At 42.7% G+C, this 20,785-nt stretch overlaps 1 protein-coding gene and 2 pseudogenes across 2 annotated transcripts; 2 read left to right on the plus strand and 1 right to left on the minus strand.

Moving 5' to 3' along the window:
* Positions 1-1,312: 1,312 nt before the first annotated feature.
* Positions 1,313-7,392, minus strand: LOC118936487 (uncharacterized). Its single transcript, XM_036934068.2, has 4 exons — positions 6,679-7,392; positions 4,468-4,604; positions 4,025-4,121; positions 1,313-3,776 (listed from the first exon to the last, which is right to left on the minus strand). Exons 1-4 carry the CDS (start codon positions 6,959-6,961, stop codon positions 2,554-2,556), a joined length of 1,740 nt encoding a protein of 579 aa, XP_036789963.1. The 5' UTR covers positions 6,962-7,392; the 3' UTR covers positions 1,313-2,553.
* Positions 7,393-7,748: 356 nt separating this feature from the next.
* On the plus strand, positions 7,749-10,398 carry LOC149980315 (uncharacterized; annotated as a pseudogene). The gene is made up of 4 exons (XR_016483950.1): positions 7,749-8,351; positions 8,833-8,975; positions 9,237-9,344; positions 9,548-10,398. The product of XR_016483950.1 is annotated as an uncharacterized LOC149980315 (transcript).
* A 9-nt stretch (positions 10,399-10,407) lies between these two features.
* LOC110498612 (uncharacterized) lies at positions 10,408-12,277 on the plus strand (annotated as a pseudogene).
* The last annotated feature ends 8,508 nt before the right edge of the window (positions 12,278-20,785 follow it).

Raw genomic sequence — 20,785 nt, forward strand, 5'->3', positions numbered from 1 at the left:
AAAGATGAGAACAAACAAATGTTTGACATCTACAAAATGTATCAATTTGTATAATGTATACTGAACAAAATTATAAACAATTTCAAATATGTTGCAGAGTTACATTTCACATGAGGAAATCAGTCAATTAAAATACATTAATTTGGCCTTAATCTATGGATTTCACATTATTTGGAATACAGCTATGCATCTGTTGGTCATATACCTTTAAAAAAAAGGTGCCTCACAATGGGCCTCAGGATCTCGTCACGGTATTTTTTTGCATTCAAATTGCCATTGATAAAATGCAATAACCGTGTTCGTTGTCCATAGCTTATGCCTCCCCATACAATAACCACACCGCCTCTATTGGGCACTCTGTTCACAACGTTGACATCAGCAAACTGCTAGCCCACACAACGCCATACACATGGTCTTCGGTTGTGAGGTCGGTTGGATATACAGCTAAATTCTCTAAAACAATGTTAGATGTGGCTTATGGTAGAAGAATGAACATTAAATTCTCAGGCAACAGCTCTGGTGGACATTCCTGCAGTCAGCATGCCAATTGTACGCTCCCTCAAAACTTGAAACATCTGTGGCATTGTGTTGTGAGACAAAACAGCACATTTTAGAGTGGCCTTTTATTGTCCCCAGCACGTGGTGCACCTGCATAATGATCATGCTGTTGAATCAGATTCTTCATGTGCCACACCTGTCAGGTGGATGGATTATCTTGGCAAAAGGAGAAGCGCTCACTAACAAGGATGTAAACAAATGTTAAAGTAAGCTTTTTGTGCATATGGAACATTTCTGGGATCTTTTATTTCAGCTCATGAAACACGAGACCAACACTGTACATGTTCCATTCATATTTTTTGTTCAGTGTACTGTAGATAGTTTGACCATATTGTCAATGTTAAGCAAGCTAGCTTATAACATGCTTTACCAAGAAAGCATAATGTGAAAGTGAAATGAAACATTGCCCCTAAAATAAATCTAAATAATGTTTTGCTGTATGTACTTAGTCTTGTCCATGTTAACGTACTGTGTTGGGAATATAATTGGCAGTTATTATGCAGTTGGCCTTTAAGGTTGCAGATATGGGTGTGGTGGGGAGGCGTGTCCACCCCACAGGTGCCATCTTGAATTGACTGCAGAGAGAGGTAGCATTGTTTGCTGTGTGCTAAGAGGAATTTGTAGGCCTCTTTCCTATCACGGTCCACTGTTTTGATGAAAATTAGAGGCCTGGATGACACCAGTGTCGTGATAAGGAAACAAAACAGTAAAGTGGAGTTCTTTAGCAAAACAGTCCTAAACAAACATCACTATGTTGTCATCCAGAGTCCCATGTATTTATTTTCCAAGCTATAGCACACAGTATTTTACATACAGCAGGTTTTTAAAGGACTAAAAGGTTAAGTCTGCTCCATGTTTTCATTTTTGTCATCTAAAAAAATATCTCGATACAGGTGTTGTCCTGGCGCTAGTGAAAATATCTAGACATAGCGCAGGGGAATGTGGCCCATTGTGTCTTTTCTGTTGGATTATTGCTTTTAAATTTAGATCTCGTTGGATTACCTTTTTGAGGGGGGGCTTCCTTTGGGTTACAAACATTTATTTGGTCTTGGACTTCCATTTAAGGACTCACACTCTCAACCAAAGGTTCTGGTAGGACTAAGGTTTCGAACTGAGACTGTTGACTCTGACAGGACTATACTATCTTATTGTTGATTGATTATTTTGTTGTTCATGCTGAACCGTCCTATCAACACGTCACAAGCTAACTTTATTTTTTTAGCAATGTTAGCTAGCAATCCAGATATCTAAAATCTTATTGGTTGAAGAATTGGTCAGACTTTAAATGCACTTGAACACAATCATGGCAGACTTACGACTTCCCACGAGCACATGAATGCCCCATATTCAGATGTTTGTTAGGTTGGCATGATCATTTTGACAGACAATTCATAGACAGTCCATGTATGGTGTGAATTCTTAACCAACACACAGATTTACAACCGTTCATATTTTCATCAAAAATAAAGCAGGACCAAGGCACTCTGAAAATAATTCATTAAAATGCCTTCATTTGTACGGCATGTTAAATGAAAACAAAGATTACAAACTCAGACGCGTTTCGGCTGCATGGCCTTAGTCAGGGAGTACAAAGATTTGATAATGCATGCCCTCATTTGAACAGCATTTTCCAATCAAACCTGATTTGAAGAGGGTTACAGAATTCATTGGACAACACCTAGTAAAAACTATACATGTTAAAAAGTGAAATACTGTATATGTTATAAAAATGAAAATCAAGGCTAGAAGGATCAGAACTCATAGAAAAGTAGTTCCGTCTTTTTGACTGGGCAAAGTTGTAAGAATAGCAGAGCCGCCTAATTTATTGTACACTAGATCACAGCAAACATGGTCATATTTTCAATGTCCTTATTAATAAAGAACTGACCACAAGAAATGTTCTCAATGTCAAATAAAATAATAAAACTAGTCCGAAGATTAATGAAGCAATTGTAAGTGTCTGCTATATAACAAAAAAATGTATCAATAACAAAATCAGTCCAGGAGATTTGGCCTGTGTTTGCGCTGGTGTGACTTCAGATGTGCCAGTCGTTTGAAGCTGAGTCCACAGACAGAACAGCAGTACGGTCTCTCCCCAGTGTGGGTGCGCAGGTGCACTTTCAAAATGTCTGCCCGCGTGAAGCTCTTGTCACACATATTGCAGCAGTGGGGTTTCTCCTGCGTGTGAATGCGCTGATGCACCTTCAGGTTCCAGAGCCGACTGAACTTGTTCCCACAGATGGAGCAGCAGTAGGGCTTGTCTGTGGTCTGGCTGCACTTGTGCCTCTTCAGGTCGGAGAAGGAGGTGAAGCCCTTGCCGCAGTGGCTGCAGAGGTGGAGTCCCTTGGCCTGGTGGACTCGCTGGTGGACCTTGAGGTTGCAGGCCTGGGTGAAGGTCTTACCGCACTGGGTGCAGGAGTACAGAGGCACAGACCCTGACCCTGTACTCGACCCTCTCCCAGTTTTGTGTTTCTGCTTGTGGACCTTGAGAGAACCAGAGTCTGGGAAGGTCATAGTACATTGATTGCAGGCATGACGCCTCCCCCCTCCTCCTGTTACCTGCTCTTGTGAACGATCTCTGAGGTTTAAAGAGAGTCCAAAGTCGTCAGCAGCACCATACAGGCTCTCTGTGTTGTTGTTGTGGGCTGAGCTTCCAGAGTGGATGGAGGTTAGCCCCCTGTGGCCGGCTCTACTACCTGACTCTGGGACACCGTGTTCAGGATACAAGACACTGGAGTCCTGCAGGTAACCCTCCTCATTGATCAACAGGCAGTTCAGGTCTCCCACCTCCGGGTGGGGGGATGGCATTGGCGACCCCACCTGCTCCTTCCGGCTCCGATGGGAGCGAGGCATGTGGGAGCGATGGTGATGGTCTCCCCCCTCAGACCCCCCCAGGTCCACCTGGTAGTGACCTGCAGCTCTGTAGCTCAGCCCCCCCAGACGAGACTGGGAATCAGGAAGCCTATCCAGCCCTTCCATGTCTAGAAGATGGTCGCCACTACCACTACTGCCGTAACCAGACTTCTCAAAGCCGACCCCCAGTTCCTCCATGCTGTAGCGGGGGCGGTAGAGAGGTTGGCTGGCGTCTCCTGGGTCTCCCTCGGGGCCCGGTGGTTCAGGCCCCTGGTCTAGACCAGAAGCCCAGTCATCCTGGCACCGCTGTAGATCCTGCTGAATAAAACTCTTACTGGGCCCCGAGATGTCTGAACCATCGGCCCCTGAAAACACAAGGGACATGAGGCATTAGAAGCATTAATATTTAAGACATTAGAATTACTAGAAACGGTAGTAGAGTAACTGTAATGTTAAATGACTACTTACAGTTTCAAGTTGACTTTCCATGTATAATAATGAATACATTTGAAATGAAACAGCATACTATAAAAGTTACTCTTGTTATCCTTCTCATCATCATAAAAAGTAGGTTATTGTCTGTGTTATATTTGTGGTAAACTCCTCAACTCACCATCCAGGCAGACGCCCCATCTCTCCTGTAGCTCAGTGTTGTGGAGAGGCTCCTCTTTCAGCAGACTGTCCAGCTTCTGACCTCCGACCTCTGTGGACTGGAAGAGCAAATGATTCTGACTAAATGATGGATAAACTGACAGTGATTGAATAGAGCTGACATGATGGTTCTATATTCAGAACTCTCCTCTGGTACCCCCAGACATCTCACAACTTTGTCGTAGTCCTGAACTAGCATACTTGATTCAAGTAGTGAAGGACTTGATGATTTGTTGACAAGTTGAATGAAGTGTTTAAGTTCTGGAACAGTTCAAATATGAGGAGAGGTTTGAAAATGGCTGCCCTATTCTTTGTGACAGACAATCTGTTATGTACAATATATTTCCACCTGAACATTCTGTAACACCACACCCCCCACAGATGTTTAGTCAGTCCCCTGCCTACCTCAGAGATTCTCCTAGGGCTGGTGGCCTCAGCCTCCTCCAGATCATTTAAGGCTGTTTCCCTGGCCACGCCCCCACAGCTGCTCCACTCCTCCCCTGGTACCTTCTCCTGCTTCAGGCCACGCCCCCTCTCCACACCTGGCCACAGGTAAACAAAGAGAACGTTTCATTTGGAGTAAAAGGAAAGTAACATTGTGGATAATGGAGTCACCTCACATCAGATGAAGGAAAGGAAACATCTTATTAAGATGCCACCACCCATGACTGACTCCTTTCTTAAACCAATTCTGTCTGATCACTAAAGTATGGAATGTACACATTACAGCAGCCCCACTTCAGAGTGATTCAATATTTATCACAGGAGGTTGGGGGCACCCTAATTGGGGCTCATAGTAATGGCTGGAGCAGAATCAATGGAATGGTATCAAATACTTCAAACATGGTTTCCATGAGTTTGATGTCATTCCATTTACTCCGTTCCAGCCATTATTATGAGCCTTCCATCCCTCAGCAGCCTCCACTGATTGTATGTATGTACAGTACCAGTCAAAAGTTTGGACACACCTACTCCTTCAAGGGTTTTTCTTTATTTGTACAATTTTCTACATTGTAGAATAATAGTGAAGATATCAAAACTATGAAGAAACACATATGCTGAGGACTTGTTGGCTGCAACTCATCCAAAACCATCTCAATTGGTTTGAGGTCGGGTAAATGAAGCATGGAGGAGGTGGTATGATGGTGCTTTGCTGGTGACACTGTCTGTGATTAATTTAGAAAGGGCTATTTGACCAAGAAGGAGAGTGATGGAGTGTTGCATCAGATAACCTGGCCTACACAATCACCCGACCTCAACCCAATAGAAATGGTTTGGGATGAGTTGAACCGTAGAGTGAAGGTAAATTAGCCAACAAGTGCTCACCACACGTGGGAACTCCTTCAAGACTGTTGGAAAAGCATTCCAGGTGAAGCTGGTTGAGAGAATGCCAAGAGTGTGCAAAGCTGTCATCAAGGCAAAGGGTGGCTACTTTGAAGAATCTCAAATATAAAATATTTTGTGATTTGTTTAACACTTTTTTGGTTACTACATGATTCCATGTGTTATTTCATAGTTTTGGTGTCTTCACTATCATTCAAAAATGTTGAAAACAGTAAAAGAAATAAAGAAAAACCCTTAAATGAGTAGGAGTGTCCAAACTTTTGACTGGTACTGTATATAGTATATATACATACATATATACATACACATATATATATATATATATATACATATATATATATATACACATATATACATATATATATATACACATATATATATATATATATGTATATACACATATATACATATATATATATACACACATATATATATATATATATGTATATACACATATATACATATATATATATATACACATATATATATATATATGTATATACACATATATACATATACATACATATATATATATATACACATATATATATATATATGTATATACACATATATACATATACATACATATATATATATATACACATATATATATATATATATATATACACATATATACATATACATACATATATATACACATATATATATATATATATATACATATATATATATATACATATATATATATATATATATGTATATATATATATATATATATATATATATATATATATATATATAGATTTGCAACCCAATTTTCCCTCAGAACAGCATTCATTTGTCTGGGGCATGGACTCTAGAAGGTGTTGAAAGCGTTCCAAAGGGATGCTGGCCCACGTCGACTCCAATGCATCCCACAGTTGTGTGAAGTTAGCTGGATATCCTTTGGGTGGTGGACCATTCTTGATACACATGGAAAACTGTTGAGCATGAAAAACCAAGCAGCATTGCAGTTCTGGACACACTCAAACCAGTGCGCCTGGCACCTACTACCATACCCATCAAAGGCACTTCAATATTTTGTCTTGCCCATTCACCCTCTGAATGGCACACATACACAATCCATGTCTCAAGGATTAAAAATTAATATTTAACCTGTCTCACCCCTTTCATCGACACTTAAAGTGGATTTAATAAGTGACATTAATTAGGGGAAATAGCTTTCCGGTTTTTTTAGTCGGTCATGGAAAGAGCAGGTGTTCCTAATGTTTTGTACATTGTAGATATGTGTTTTGATGTCTCTCTTTTCACCTGTCTGTGAGGTTCCAGAGCTTCTCTCCTCGGCTTCCTCGTCAGCTCTCCCACAGTCCGCACACTTCCCCCTCCGGTCTCGCTCTTTGTCCCTATCCCTGCGTCTGTTCTCTGACCACTGCAGCCGCTTCTTCAGTGACTCGACCTGCTCCCGGCTGCGGGACATCTCCTTCAGGAAGCTATCGTCCACCAGCCTGGTGATCTCGTACATAGCAGCCTTGAATACAGTCTCCATGACTCCGGAGAGCTGAGACTGGAAGGTTATGATGGCTTCAGACATCATAGCAAACTGTCTATGTGTAGCTAGCTACAGTTAAGAGTTCGTAACATTTAGGTACTTTTGTTCAAGTGGGTCAGTGTTACGATCCAACTCAGCAAAAGGCTAGGAAGCTAGCTAGCTACCGTTAGCAGGCTAGCTACTGTTGGATGTTGTCTCTTTCAATGACGGTCCTAATAACAATTTAATACTTTATATATATAAGATGTAGCATTTACTGTATGAGGATATTCGAACAAAGAAATACCATAGGCATTGAAAGACCGCAAGCTTATGGCAGTTAGGTAACTAGCGTTTGATAGTTACAGAGCCAACACTAAAATCACAGATAGAACAATGAGACAGACATTTCACCGGATGTATAAAATGTAAAGCATCCGCTTAGCCTTTCCGTTCACTACCAAATATGGTAGTGACAGGAAATCTACTGGCCGTTAGTGGGAGAATATGGAACGACATTTTGCTCGTCGCTGAAATTTGAGATTTGATCTCAAAACAATTTTCTGTTCCCCAAACTATTTCATGTTATGAACAGAGTGTACCATGTGCGAAAGTTTTTTTTAAATCACGTTGTTTACAAGGAACGTCAAGGCGAGGAGGGGGAAGTAACGGAAATATGCAGATAAATGCTAGAACGCGCCAATAGGATCTTGCTAGTTCGTGATAGGCTCTAACCACCTCTTTCCTTGTTCTGCCCACTATGACTAATTTGTTCCCATTGGAAACAACAGGCTGTGTCTATCTTGGTCTAGTTATAACAAATCTTTGCTAAAGTCATTCCCAAAAAATAACAGCACTTCCGGAAACAAACCTACGGATCTGGCAGTGGGACAATCTACACTACGCTCCTCTCTGGAGAGATGTCTTTATTTGAACAAAACCTTTGCATGTTCTCACGTTGACTGTAAAAAAGGTTGAAAATATAATCCGGCTATTTTTATAAAATGGTGTAAAATATTTACAGGAAATCTACACACCACTCAGTGCGTCACACAAAGCACTGTGTGCCGTGTCCATAGAAGAAGAAGCCATGTTCTGATCAATCTTGTAAGTTATATTCGAAATAATAATCGATTGTACATGTATATGAGTGTTGGTTGAAGATGTCTGCCACCCACATGTCGAACGAAGGGTTTCAAATTCAGTTCGCCTCTGTTATGGAGAGTGTATTGAATACTGCAGTCACCGAGACAATTAAACTTTTCGAAACAACTATTGAGGAACTGAGAGCCGAAATATCCAGAATAAAAAAGGAGAACAAGGACCTCAAATCGAGGCGTCGATCCCATGAAATAACGAAGAGATGGACCGGTGAAAGTGAACGCCAAAACCACCGAGCCCAGACCGAGTCAAAGTGCAACACGTATCGGAAAATGTGACATCGGCGTTCAATGCGGTGAGGTGAAAACGTTATCCACTGTAGCTAACTATCTATCTACGTTCTAATTACTCACCACCCATGATCACACATCCTGATAACTAGCTAGCTGAGCATGTAGAATCACAGCTAATTTTTCCAAAACTACTTCATGTAGCTACGTTTAATTTGTATAGACTACAATATTAGGCAGAACATATCGTTTTGAGAGTTGTAGTCTATACTATTATGCATTCATAAATGACTGATAAGAGATCCTTCATAACCTAGGGATTTATATGTCACCCAAAATGATAGGTATGTTGCAACTATAGAAATAGATGAAATAGAACGTACTTGGAACCTCAAACACTGGCAATTTGACGGGATTCTATTTGTATGGTTGCAACACAGGATGTTGAAATGTTCTGTCACATCAGTTGGTTTCTAAACTTTAACTCAGAGTGTTTTTTGTGCCTTTTATCCTAAGTACAACTCTCTCCTGGTCTGGTATTTTCAGTTCTGACAAAGCAGGCTTTACCTCGGGCTGGGGATTAGCACCTGCGGGAGGAGGACCAGGGGACTGAGCTGCACTGTGGAGCGTATGACGAGGAGGGTAACCCACAGATGGCCTTTGTTCTGATCAAACAGGAGGTGGACTGGGTAAGACAGGCTTCTAGCCTGAGTCCCCAGCTAGTCTAAGTCCCAGATCTGTTTGTGCTGTCTTGTCAATTCATCCACCTCTCTATACTCAACCTGTTGTTGGTGAACCCAGAAAAAAAGAGAAACCTTCACACTGCGCTTGCTAGTATCACTTGTTAATTTAAGCTTATGTACATCGACGTCACAGTCTTTGTCAGAGTTTTCAATGACCCTAAGCTTTTGTGGTTGATTGTGCCATTGCCCCCCCCCCACCACCATCAGGAGGCAGACTATTCTGATGACTACTCCCCTGGGTACATACTGCTGAAGAAGGAGGGGGGCCCCCGACTCTGGTCCGCAGACAACCTCTCAGAGAGTTACCAGGCAGAGGTAGGAACTAGGGAGACCTGCTTCTGAATCACACATCTTATTACAATGTATTAAACAGTATTGGAATGAGAACCAGGCTCTAATAATATCCATAATTATCTCTCCACTGTTATTCTCTCTGTCTTTTGTTCTTTCTCTGTCTCTCTCTGTGTCTCTCGCTTTCCACTATCCCCGCCACCTTTCTCCGTCCTGTCCCTCTGTAGCCCTGGTCCCTCCTGGAGCCGTCAGGGTCCTGATCAACCGTTACACCCAGGAAAGGCCTCCCACCACCCAGTCTACCTCAGGAGCCGCAGCGGCCGTCCTCCAGGGAGATCCAGACTCCCAGGAGGCCCACCAGGCTCTCAGCCCATCCCAGCCCTGGACCAGAGAGGTTACCAGTGGTAGTGCAGGCCAGGCCCCTGGAGAAGAACAGCAGTCACTGGTAATACCAGCAGCAGAGTCTCCATCAACATTACACCAGACAGCATCTTCTCAATCAGCAGCCACTATCCAGTCTACATCACCTGTCCTGTCTGCTGTATTGGTCCAGTCCACTTTAACTACTCTGTCAAAAGAAACTGTCCAGTCGACGGTAACGGTGAAGTCGACAGCAGCAGCGTCAGAGCGCCTGCCACCTGTCCTCTCCGGGTTACCCAGAACCCCTCTTCAGGATACACAGCCCAGCCCCGTACCCCCTCGTCCACCCCAATCATCACCATCACAGTCCTTCACAGACGTTCTACCTGTAGCTCGTCCAATAGCAGTGCCCTCAACACAACCAGCTAGGCCTACAGGACCACCGGCCGCACCACCAACGCAACCACCTACAGTTTTGGAGCAGTTGGGTGTTGCCACGGCAACATCGCTAACACCACCGGTCCAGTCCGCTCCTTCTCCAACTGAGTTGACAGAACCTGCCGGCCCCCCTGAGAAGCAGGGGTCGTTGGTCACTGATCATGTGCAACGCTCCCCCACTGTGCCACGACCAAAGTCACCTGCTGTCCCAGAGAGGATGTCTGATGAAGCTCCTCCTCAGCTGTCAGACCCTGCTGTAACTACACCCTCACCCTCTTGACCCTTTCAAATGTCTAAGACACAGGTTTTAGCTCAGTTGTCAGTAGTACCCCAAGTACGCGCCCTGCCGTGGTTGGAGGAAGAGGAGGAGGAAAAAGGGGGGGGGGAAGATGAAGGGCAGGAAGATGAGGGAGGGCTTTCTTCCCTCCCTGCCACGTCTACGGAAGCTGTGACAACCAGGTCTGTCACTACGGAGACGACCCCCGCCAGCGAGAATAAGGAGGAGATTGTTGTCCAGGTAGGTGGTGGCAGAAAGTCAAGTCAACGTGAAGCGCTCCTCTCTGGTCTCCGCCTCCGCTTAAGGCCCTGCCCCCAGATCAGTACTCCATCTCCAGTGGTTGCTAAGAAACCCAGAGGAGAGAGAACCGCCCCTCTAGACCACGACTACTCAAAGGTGATGGAGGACGGAGAAGAAAAGTCCAGGGAATCACACGTTGACCAGGATGTAGTAGAGGACACAGCTAACGGTGAGACGGCTGACGACAAGTCTAGTGGACAAGGAAGTAGTAACCACATCATCAGTGAGGAAGAGGGAGGAGCTAACACTGATGTGACCTCTCTGACCAGACAATCACCTATTGGTGGAGGTGTTGGCGTGTCCAAATCCAAGAAGAGAAGCATGACCTGGGTGCAGGCTCAGAGAGGTTTGGCTCTAGCCCAGGCTAAGAGGAGTAGGTCAAAGGTCACCAATGCCTCACAGAGAGGTCAGAGCTAAGAGGTCTGGTCACACAGACACAGTTTCTGCCTTCTAACCCACAGCGTCGCCTGTCACACAGCCCCAGCCCCCGCGCTGCCTCCACGTCCAGCCCACGCCGCACCAGCCCTCGCCAAGCTACGGGAGCAAACGTGAACCCTTCTCCTACCACCCCTCCTCACCCACAGACTCACCCGTTCAAGGTCACTTCCACCACCCCTCGCCGCTTAACACCTCGCTTGGTGGCTGCGGTGGCTTTACATTTGAAACGGTCTCCCTCCACCCCTCAACCTATTCCGTTCACCGGCAGCCTTCGCTCTGGCTTCAAAAAGTCCCCCCAGAGCCCACTGATGTTCCAGCAGGCGCGGCGTTACCTGCAATCACAACCGATGTGGTCGCCACCGGTTCCATACCAGCTCCAACAGGCTCCACCGAAACGTCTCGCCAAAAACCAGTGTGCAGACTGCAGTCGTGTCCTGAGCAACGCCACTTCTTTAGAGAGTCACGCCTCCCTCTACACAGGGAAGCGCCCGTTCGTCTGCTCAGCCTGCGGCAAGGACTTCCCCAACCTCAAGGGCCTCAACCGCCATGACCGCGTCCATGGCGACCAGCGGGGCCACCAGTGTCCGCAGTGCAGCAATACCTTCGTCTACCGCTTCGGCCTGACTAAGCACGAGCAGATGGTCCACAGTGGCGTGCGCCGTTCGCCTGCCTGATCTGTGGCAAACGCTTCGCCATTCGGCGCGACATGGAGACTCATCTCCGTGTTCACACTGGAGAGAAACCATTTGCCTGCTCCCTCTGTATGAAGCGGTTCAAGAGGCGTGTGGAGCTGAATGTTCACCTGAGGTGGCACAACGGGGAGAAGAGACACTGGTGCTCGTACTGCGAGAAGGGCTTTCTGGATCACAATAATCTGAAGAGGCACAAACTGGTCCACACTGGGGAGAAACCTTACACCTGCTCCGAGTGTTGCAAGCACTTCAAACAGACTGGCCATCTGAAGAAACACCTGAAGACAATACACAAAGACAGATAGAGAGGACAGGGGACGAGCCTTTAATGGCACCCTATTCCCTATATAGTGCACTATGCAGGCTCTGGTCAAAAGTAGTGCACTATATACGAATAGGGTGTATAGAAGGGAATACTAGACATTCTCCATTTGTCAGTTCAAAACCCAGCCATATAGGTTTTAATGGGATATTGTGTGTAGTTTGGTGAGGAAAAAAATACATTTAATCCTTTTTTAATTCAATCTTGAATTCTCACAGTGATTAATGACGCAGGGATCTCAATCTATTCTCACAGTGATTAATGACGCAGGGATCTCAATCTATTCTCACAGTGACCGGGAAGGACTTGTTATTTTATGTTTTTCTGTACAGATTGATTACAAGAGTCAACGCTTTGGTTGCGTAAACATTTGGGGCTACTTTTGTTGTTTGAAAGGTTCATGCTGCGAGAGAATGACGTACCTAAGTGATGACATAGTGTAAAAAAAGAATGACGTAGCTAAGTGATGACGTAGCATAAAACAAGAATGACGTACCTAAGTGATGACGTAGTGTAAAAAAAGAATGACGTAGCTAAGTGATGACGTAGCATAAAACAAGAATGACGTACCTAAGTGATGACGTAGTGTAAAAAAAGAATGACGTAGCTAAGTGATGACGTAGTGTAAAAAAAGAATGACGTAGCTAAGTGATGACGTAGCATAAAACAAGAATGACGTACCTAAGTGATGACGTAGTGTAAAAAAAGAATGACGTAGCTAAGTGATGACGTAGCATAAAACAAGAATGACGTACCTAAGTGATGACGTAGTGTAAAAAAAGAATGGCGTAGCTAAGTGATGACGTAGTGTAAAAAAAGAATGACGTAGCTAGGTGATGACATAGTGTAAAAAAGAATGACGTAGCTAGGTGATGACATAGTGTAAAAAAATGAGAAAAATGTTGAATTTACATTTATTGTATTTAAAACTAAATCTGATTATTTGTACATTTTGTTTATTAAGAAGTTGTTATGCCGAAAAGCAAGGTTATATTTAGTTTTATCACGGTCATGCACATTATGGTTTTATGATCGACAGGTTTCAACTAGTTTCATTTAAATTTGTTTCATGTTCTGTGCTTTCGTCGCACTTTTGATCAATGATGTTCCTCATGGTTGGTTTAATGGATCATTTATAGAATGGTGTGGGCTGATAGATTTAGGCCTAGCCCTAAAAGATAGCTTTAAGTTTATGCTAGGGTTTAACCTATTCAGTGCTGTTGAACGTTTAAACCAGACATTTTTTTAATTTTTTTTATTTCACCTTTATTTAACCAGGTAGGCTAGTTGAGAACAAGTTCTCATTTACAACTACGACCTGGCCAAGTTAAAGCATAGCAATTCGACACATACAACAACACAGTTACACATGGAATAAACAAAACATAGTCAATAATACAGTAGAACAAAAGAAAACAAAAAGTCTATATACAGTGAGTGCAAATGAGGTAAGTTAAGGAAATAAATAGGCTATGGTGGCGAAGTAATTACAATATAGCAATTAAACACTGGAATGGTAGATCGGCAGAAGATGAATGTGCAAGTAGAGATACTGGGGTGCAAAGGAGAAAAATAAATAAATACATACCAGTATGGAGATGAGGTAGGACATGACTTGTTTTAATAATTTTTCAGAGCTATTAGATATGCTTGGGAGGGTGCACTGTCTCAGCGTCCAGGCACATGTTGGGCCCAACACTATCAGTCATTTGAAAGTTTAAACCGTCTAGGATAGGCACCCTATGACATTGCAATATCAGATTTGCTACTTACACTGAAAATAAATCTGTCTCATCTCTCTGGGTCAGTTAGCAAGAACCAATTCAAGTTCATATTTTGGTTTGGCTATTGTGCTTCTATGTTGGAAATGTATTATTTCTCATATCAACTAATGGCAGTTGGACATCTACAGTGTTTTCAGAAAGTATTCATACTTATTCCACATTTTGTTGTGTTAAAGCCTAAATATCTCATTTACATAAGTATTCACACTCCTGAGTCAATACATTATTATAATCACCTTTGGCAGTGATTACAACTGTGAGTCTTTCTGGGTAAGTTTCTAAGAGCTTTGCACAGCTGGATTGTACAATATTTGCACATTTATTATTTTCAAAATTCTTCAAGCTCTGTCAAGCTGATTGTTGATCATTGCTAGACAGACGTTTTCAAGTCTTGCCATAGATTTTCATGTAGATTTAAGAACATTCATTGTCGTCTTGGTAAGCAACTCCAGTGTGTTTTAGGTTATTGTCCTGCTGAAAGCAGAATTTGTCTCCCAGTGTCTATTGGAAAGCAGAAAACTAGGTTTTTCTCTAGGATTTTGCCTGTGTTTAGCTCTATTCCGTTTATTTTTATCCTAAAAAACTCCCAAGTCCTTGCCGATGACGAGCATACCCATAACGTGATGAAGCTACCACCATGCTTGAAAATATGAAGAGTGGTACTCAGTGATGAGTTGTTTCGGGATTTGCCCCATACATAGGGCTTTGTATTCAGGACAAATACAGTTTTGTAATATTGTTTTCTTTACAGGTTTTCTTTTCACTCTGTCATTTAGGTTAGTATTGTGGAGTAACTACAATGTTGATCCATCATCAGTTTTCTCCTTTCACAGCCATTAAACTATGTAACTGTTTTAAAGTCACCATTGGCCTGAGCTGTTTCCTTCCTCTCCAGCAACTGAGTTAGGAAGGATGCCTGTATCTTATCAGGGTCACCAGGGTCTAGCCCACGCATGTTATTCTTGTTCATATATGGTGACAAATAAGATACACATTTTTTTATGCCAAACAAAGTATTCAAACATTGAAAAACCCGGATTGTATTATAAGAAAGCTCAAGAAATTGTGTTTTAACCCAAATTTGATGTCGTGTTCACGTGCTAGTCGGAACTAGGAAATTCTGAAATGTTCTAACTGGTTGCAGTTAATCACAGGCTGTGATCAACGATTTAGCAAGTCTCAAATGTCGGAGTTTCCTAGTTCCGACTGGCATGTGAATGTGGCATAACCCCTTTTTTTGGCACTAGTGTACTTCCATATATATTTCACATTCAGTTTTGAAACTGGTACCAGGTTACCTTCTGATAAGGCTTATGGGCATTTGTTTGTAGAGCAAAACAACAGAAATGTCTGAGTCTCACCGTTTGATGGTGGATCATGTTAGTTTGTAGCAGTGGAGGCTCCTCAGTGAATTAAATACATTTTAAATTGTAAAACATTTAAAAATATGTATTTTTTAGATATAACTATACTAAATATAATCACGTCACCAAATAATTGATTAACACACACTATTTTGCAAATAAGGTCTACAGTAGCCTCGAGCAGTCTGTAGGGTCGCACATGATGTAGCCAGAGGACAGCTTGTTTCCGTCCTCTGGGTACATTGACTTCAATACAAAACCTAGGAGGCTCATGGTTCTCACCCCCTACCATAGACTTACACAGTAATTATGACAACTTCCGGAGGACCTATCACTGCTCTTGCAGCATGTTGTCCACCCAATTAAAGGATCAGAGAACAAATCTAGTACTGAAAGCATAAGCTACAGCTAGCTAGCACTGCAGTGCATAAAATGTTGTGTATAGTTGACTCAAAGAGAGAGAAAGACAGTAGTTGAACAGTTTTGAACAAATTCATTTATTCCAAAATGAAGGAGAAGCAAGAGATAAATAGAGAGTACATTTTTTTTCAGTTTCACTTAGCTTGCAAATGCAGCAAGCTAGATTAGCCTACTGAATGGCGGATGCTATGTTAGCTAGCTGGCTATGACTTTAACACAACACTGGAACTCTTCCAAGTCAAGGTAAGATTTTGGTGTTACTAATGTATTTCCACAGAGGCCCGCCGGTATAATTGCTTACTGACTGTACATTGTAACATTACTGCATGATTGTAGCGATTTTACTAAAGTGTTAGTTATATTAGCTATGCTATGACATGACTTTAGTTAATATGGGGACAACGGTGTAGGCTGTGTGTAGCGTTTTGGCTTAAAAAGGTTTTTATTCGCTTGGTTACATACAGCTGATGTGTTATCCATTGAAGTCCACAAGCGAAGGGAAGAGGTGAGAGGAGGAGAGCGCATAGATGTGAGAAGGAATACAACATGGCTGCTATGAAAGTGAACTATGTGTTCAGGGGTGTATTCATTCAGCCGATTCTGTTGAAAAACGTTTCTTAAATGGAAGCAAATGGAACAAAACGGGGATAAACATACCTCAATTTGTCCAATAGAAAATATTGTTTGCAAATGTTGGACTAATGATAGGGAAAATGTTAGTATCATGTACAGTCGTGGCCAAAAGTTTTGAGAATGACACAAAAATTAATTTTCACAAAGTTTGCTGCTTCAGTGTCTTTAGATATTTTTGTCAGTTGTTGCTATGGAATAATGAAGTAGAATTGCAAGCATTTCATAAGTGTCAACGGCTTTTATTGAGAATTACATGAAGTTGATGCAAAGAGTCAATATTTGCAGTGTTGACCCTTCTTTTTCAAGACCTCTGCAATCCACGCTGGCATGCTGTCAATTAACTTCTGGGCCACATCCTGACTGATGGTAGCCCATTCTTGAATAATCAATGCTTGGAGTTTGTCAGAATATGTGGGTTTTTGTTTGTCCACTGCCTCTTGAGGATTGACCACAAATTCTCAATGGGATTAAGGTCTGGGGAGTTTCCTGGCCATGGACTCAAAATATCGATGTTTTGTTCCCCGAGCCACTTAGTTATCACTTTTGCCTTATGGCAAGGTGCTCCATTATCTTGGAAAAGGCATTGTTCGTCACCAAACTGTTCCTGGATGGTTGGGAGAAGTTGCTCTCGGACGATGTGTTGGTACCATTCTTTATTCATAGCTGTGTTCTTAGGCAAAATTGTGAGTGAGCCCACTCCCTTGGCTGAGAAGCAACCCCACACATGAATGGTCTCAGGATGCTTTACTGTTGGCATGACACAGGACTGATGGTAGGGCTCACCTTGTCTTCTCCGGACAAGCTTTATTCCGGATGGCCCAAACAATCGGAAACGGGATTCATCAGAGAAAATGACTTTACCCCAGTCCTCAGCAGTCCAATCCCTGTACCTTTTGCAGAATATCAGTCTGTCCCTGATGTTTTTCCTGGAGAGAAGTGGCTTCTTTTCTGCCCTTCTTGACACCAGGCCATCCTCCAAAAGTCATTTGGCTCACTGTGCGTGGAGATGCACTCTCACCTGCCTGCTGCAATTCCTGATCAAGTTCTGTACTGTTGGTGCCCCGATCCCGCAGCTGAATCAACTTTAGGAGATGGTCCCACTTTCTTGGGTGCCCTGAAGCCTTCTTCACAATAATTGAACCGCTATTCTTGAAGTTATTGGTGATCCGATAAATGGTTGATTCAGGTGCAATCTTACTGGCAGCAATATCCTTGCCTGTGAAGCCCTTTTTGTGCAAAGCAATAATGACGGCACCTGTTTCCTTGCAGGTAACCATGGTTGACAGAGGAAGAACAATGATTCCAAGCACCACCCCCCTTTTGAAGCTTCCAGTCTGTTATTCAAACTCAATCAGCATGACAGAGTGATCTCCAGCCTTGTCCTCGTCAACACTCACACCTGTGTTAACGAGAGAATCACTGACATGATGTCAGCTGGTCCTTTTGTGCCAGGGCTGAAATGCAGTGGAAATGTTATTTGGGGATTCAGTTCATTTGCATGGCAAAGAAGGACTTTGCAATTAATTGCCATTCATCTGATCACTCTTCATAGCATTCTGGAGTTTTTGCAAATTGCCGTCATACAAACTGAGGCAGCAGACTTTGTGAAAATTAATATTTGTGTCATTCTCAAAACTTTTGGCCACGACCGTAGTAGCCTAAACCTATCGCTGTTACATGAACTGGGTGAATGAAATATGAATGACAGTTATCAAATATGTTGTAATAGAAATAAGGCCATCCTCGTCTTAAACGGCATTGACCGCCACTGGTTTGTAGCCCAAACTGTTTGGACGCTACAAATGTTTTCGTGAGAATATTTTTTGGATGTCTGCTGGTCTGAAAAACACCCCTGTAGGCAGATTGAGAAGCAGACCATGCAAAAAACACATATCTTTAGTTTAAACAGATGGATTTTGATGGGGATTTCTTTATTTTGCCAATTATGTTGCGGCTCCCTAGGGGTGGGATGTGTGCAGTCAAAGCATCATTTACCCTAAACTGTGTCCTAAACTGTGTCCTGAGCACTAAACTACTAGCCTAGTCAAGCAGACTGACCACTATTTAGTTTCACTGATATGTGAAATCAGACCGGTTTCTAGCTAGCACTGCAGCTAGCTAGCACTGCAGTGCATAAAATGTTGTGTATAGTTGACTCAAAGAGAGAGAAAGACAGTAGTTGAACAGTTTTGAACAAATTCATTTATTCCAAAATGAAGGAGAAGCAAGAGATAAATAGAGAGTACATTTTTTTTCAGTTTCACTTAGCTTGCAAATGCAGCAAGCTAGATTAGCCTACTGAATGGCAGATGCTATGTTAGCTAGCTGGCTATGACTTTAACACAACACTGGAACTCTTCCAAGTCAAGGTAAGATTTTGGTGTTACTAATGTATTTCCACCGAGGCCCGCCGGTATAATTGCTTACTGACTGTACATTGTAACATTACTGCATGATTGTAGCGATTTTACTAAAGTGTTAGTTATATTAGCTATGCTATGACATGACTTTAGTTAATATGGGGACAACGGTGTAGGCTGTGTGTAGCGTTTTGGCTTAAAAAGGTTTTTATTCGCTTGGTTACATACAGCTGATGTGTTATCCATTGAAGTCCACAAACGAAGGGAAGAGGTGAGAGGAGGAGAGCGCATAGATGTGAGAAGGAATACAACATGGCTGCTATGAAAGTGAACTATGTGTTCAGGGGTGTATTCATTCAGCCGATTCTGTTGAAAAACGTTTCTTAAATGGAAGCAAATGGAACAAAACGGGGATAAACATACCTCAATTTGTCCAATAGAAAATATTGTTTGCAAATGTTGGACTAATGATAGGGAAAATGTTAGTATCATGTACAGTCGTGGCCAAAAGTTTTGAGAATGACACAAAAATTAATTTTCACGAAGTTTGCTGCTTCAGTGTCTTTAGATATTTTTGTCAGTTGTTGCTATGGAATAATGAAGTAGAATTGCAAGCATTTCATAAGTGTCAACGGCTTTTATTGAGAATTACATGAAGTTGATGCAAAGAGTCAATATTTGCAGTGTTGACCCTTCTTTTTCAAGACCTCTGCAATCCACGCTGGCATGCTGTCAATTAACTTCTGGGCCACATCCTGACTGATGGTAGCCCATTCTTGCATAATCAATGCTTGGAGTTTGTCAGAATATGTGGGTTTTTGTTTGTCCACTGCCTCTTGAGGATTGACCACAAATTCTCAATGGGATTAAGGTCTGGGGAGTTTCCTGGCCATGGACTCAAAATATCGATGTTTTGTTCCCCGAGCCACTTAGTTATCACTTTTGCCTTATGGCAAGGTGCTCCATTATCTTGGAAAAGGCATTGTTCGTCACCAAACTGTTCCTGGATGGTTGGGAGAAGTTGCTCTCGGACGATGTGTTGGTACCATTCTTTATTCATAGCTGTGTTCTTAGGCAAAATTGTGAGTGAGCCCACTCCCTTGGCTGAGAAGCAACCCCACACATGAATGGTCTCAGGATGCTTTACTGTTGGCATGACACAGGACTGATGGTAGGGCTCACCTTGTCTTCTCCGGACAAGCTTTATTCCGGATGGCCCAAACAATCGGAAACGGGATTCATCAGAGAAAATGACTTTACCCCAGTCCTCAGCAGTCCAATCCCTGTACCTTTTGCAGAATATCAGTCTGTCCCTGATGTTTTTCCTGGAGAGAAGTGGCTTCTTTTCTGCCCTTCTTGACACCAGGCCATCCTCCAAAAGTCATTTGGCTCACTGTGCGTGGAGATGCACTCTCACCTGCCTGCTGCAATTCCTGATCAAGTTCTGTACTGTTGGTGCCCCGATCCCGCAGCTGAATCAACTTTAGGAGATGGTCCCACTTTCTTGGGTGCCCTGAAGCCTTCTTCACAATAATTGAACCGCTATTCTTGAAGTTATTGGTGATCCGATAAATGGTTGATTCAGGTGCAATCTTACTGGCAGCAATATCCTTGCCTGTGAAGCGCTTTTTGTGCAAAGCAATAATGACGGCACCTGTTTCCTTGCAGGTAACCATGGTTGACAGAGGAAGAACAATGATTCCAAGCACCACCCCCCTTTTGAAGCTTCCAGTCTGTTATTCAAACTCAATCAGCATGACAGAGTGATCTCCAGCCTTGTCCTCGTCAACACTCACACCTGTGTTAACGAGAGAATCACTGACATGATGTCAGCTGGTCCTTTTGTGCCAGGGCTGAAATGCAGTGGAAATGTTATTTGGGGATTCAGTTCATTTGCATGGCAAAGAAGGACTTTGCAATTAATTGCCATTCATCTGATCACTCTTCATAGCATTCTGGAGTTTTTGCAAATTGCCGTCATACAAACTGAGGCAGCAGACTTTGTGAAAATTAATATTTGTGTCATTCTCAAAACTTTTGGCCACGACCGTAGTAGCCTAAACCTATCGCTGTTACA

Source organism: Oncorhynchus mykiss, chromosome 10, assembly GCF_057628025.1.
Source record: "Oncorhynchus mykiss isolate SJ-2025 chromosome 10, ASM5762802v1, whole genome shotgun sequence".
NCBI lineage: Eukaryota > Metazoa > Chordata > Actinopteri > Salmoniformes > Salmonidae > Oncorhynchus > Oncorhynchus mykiss.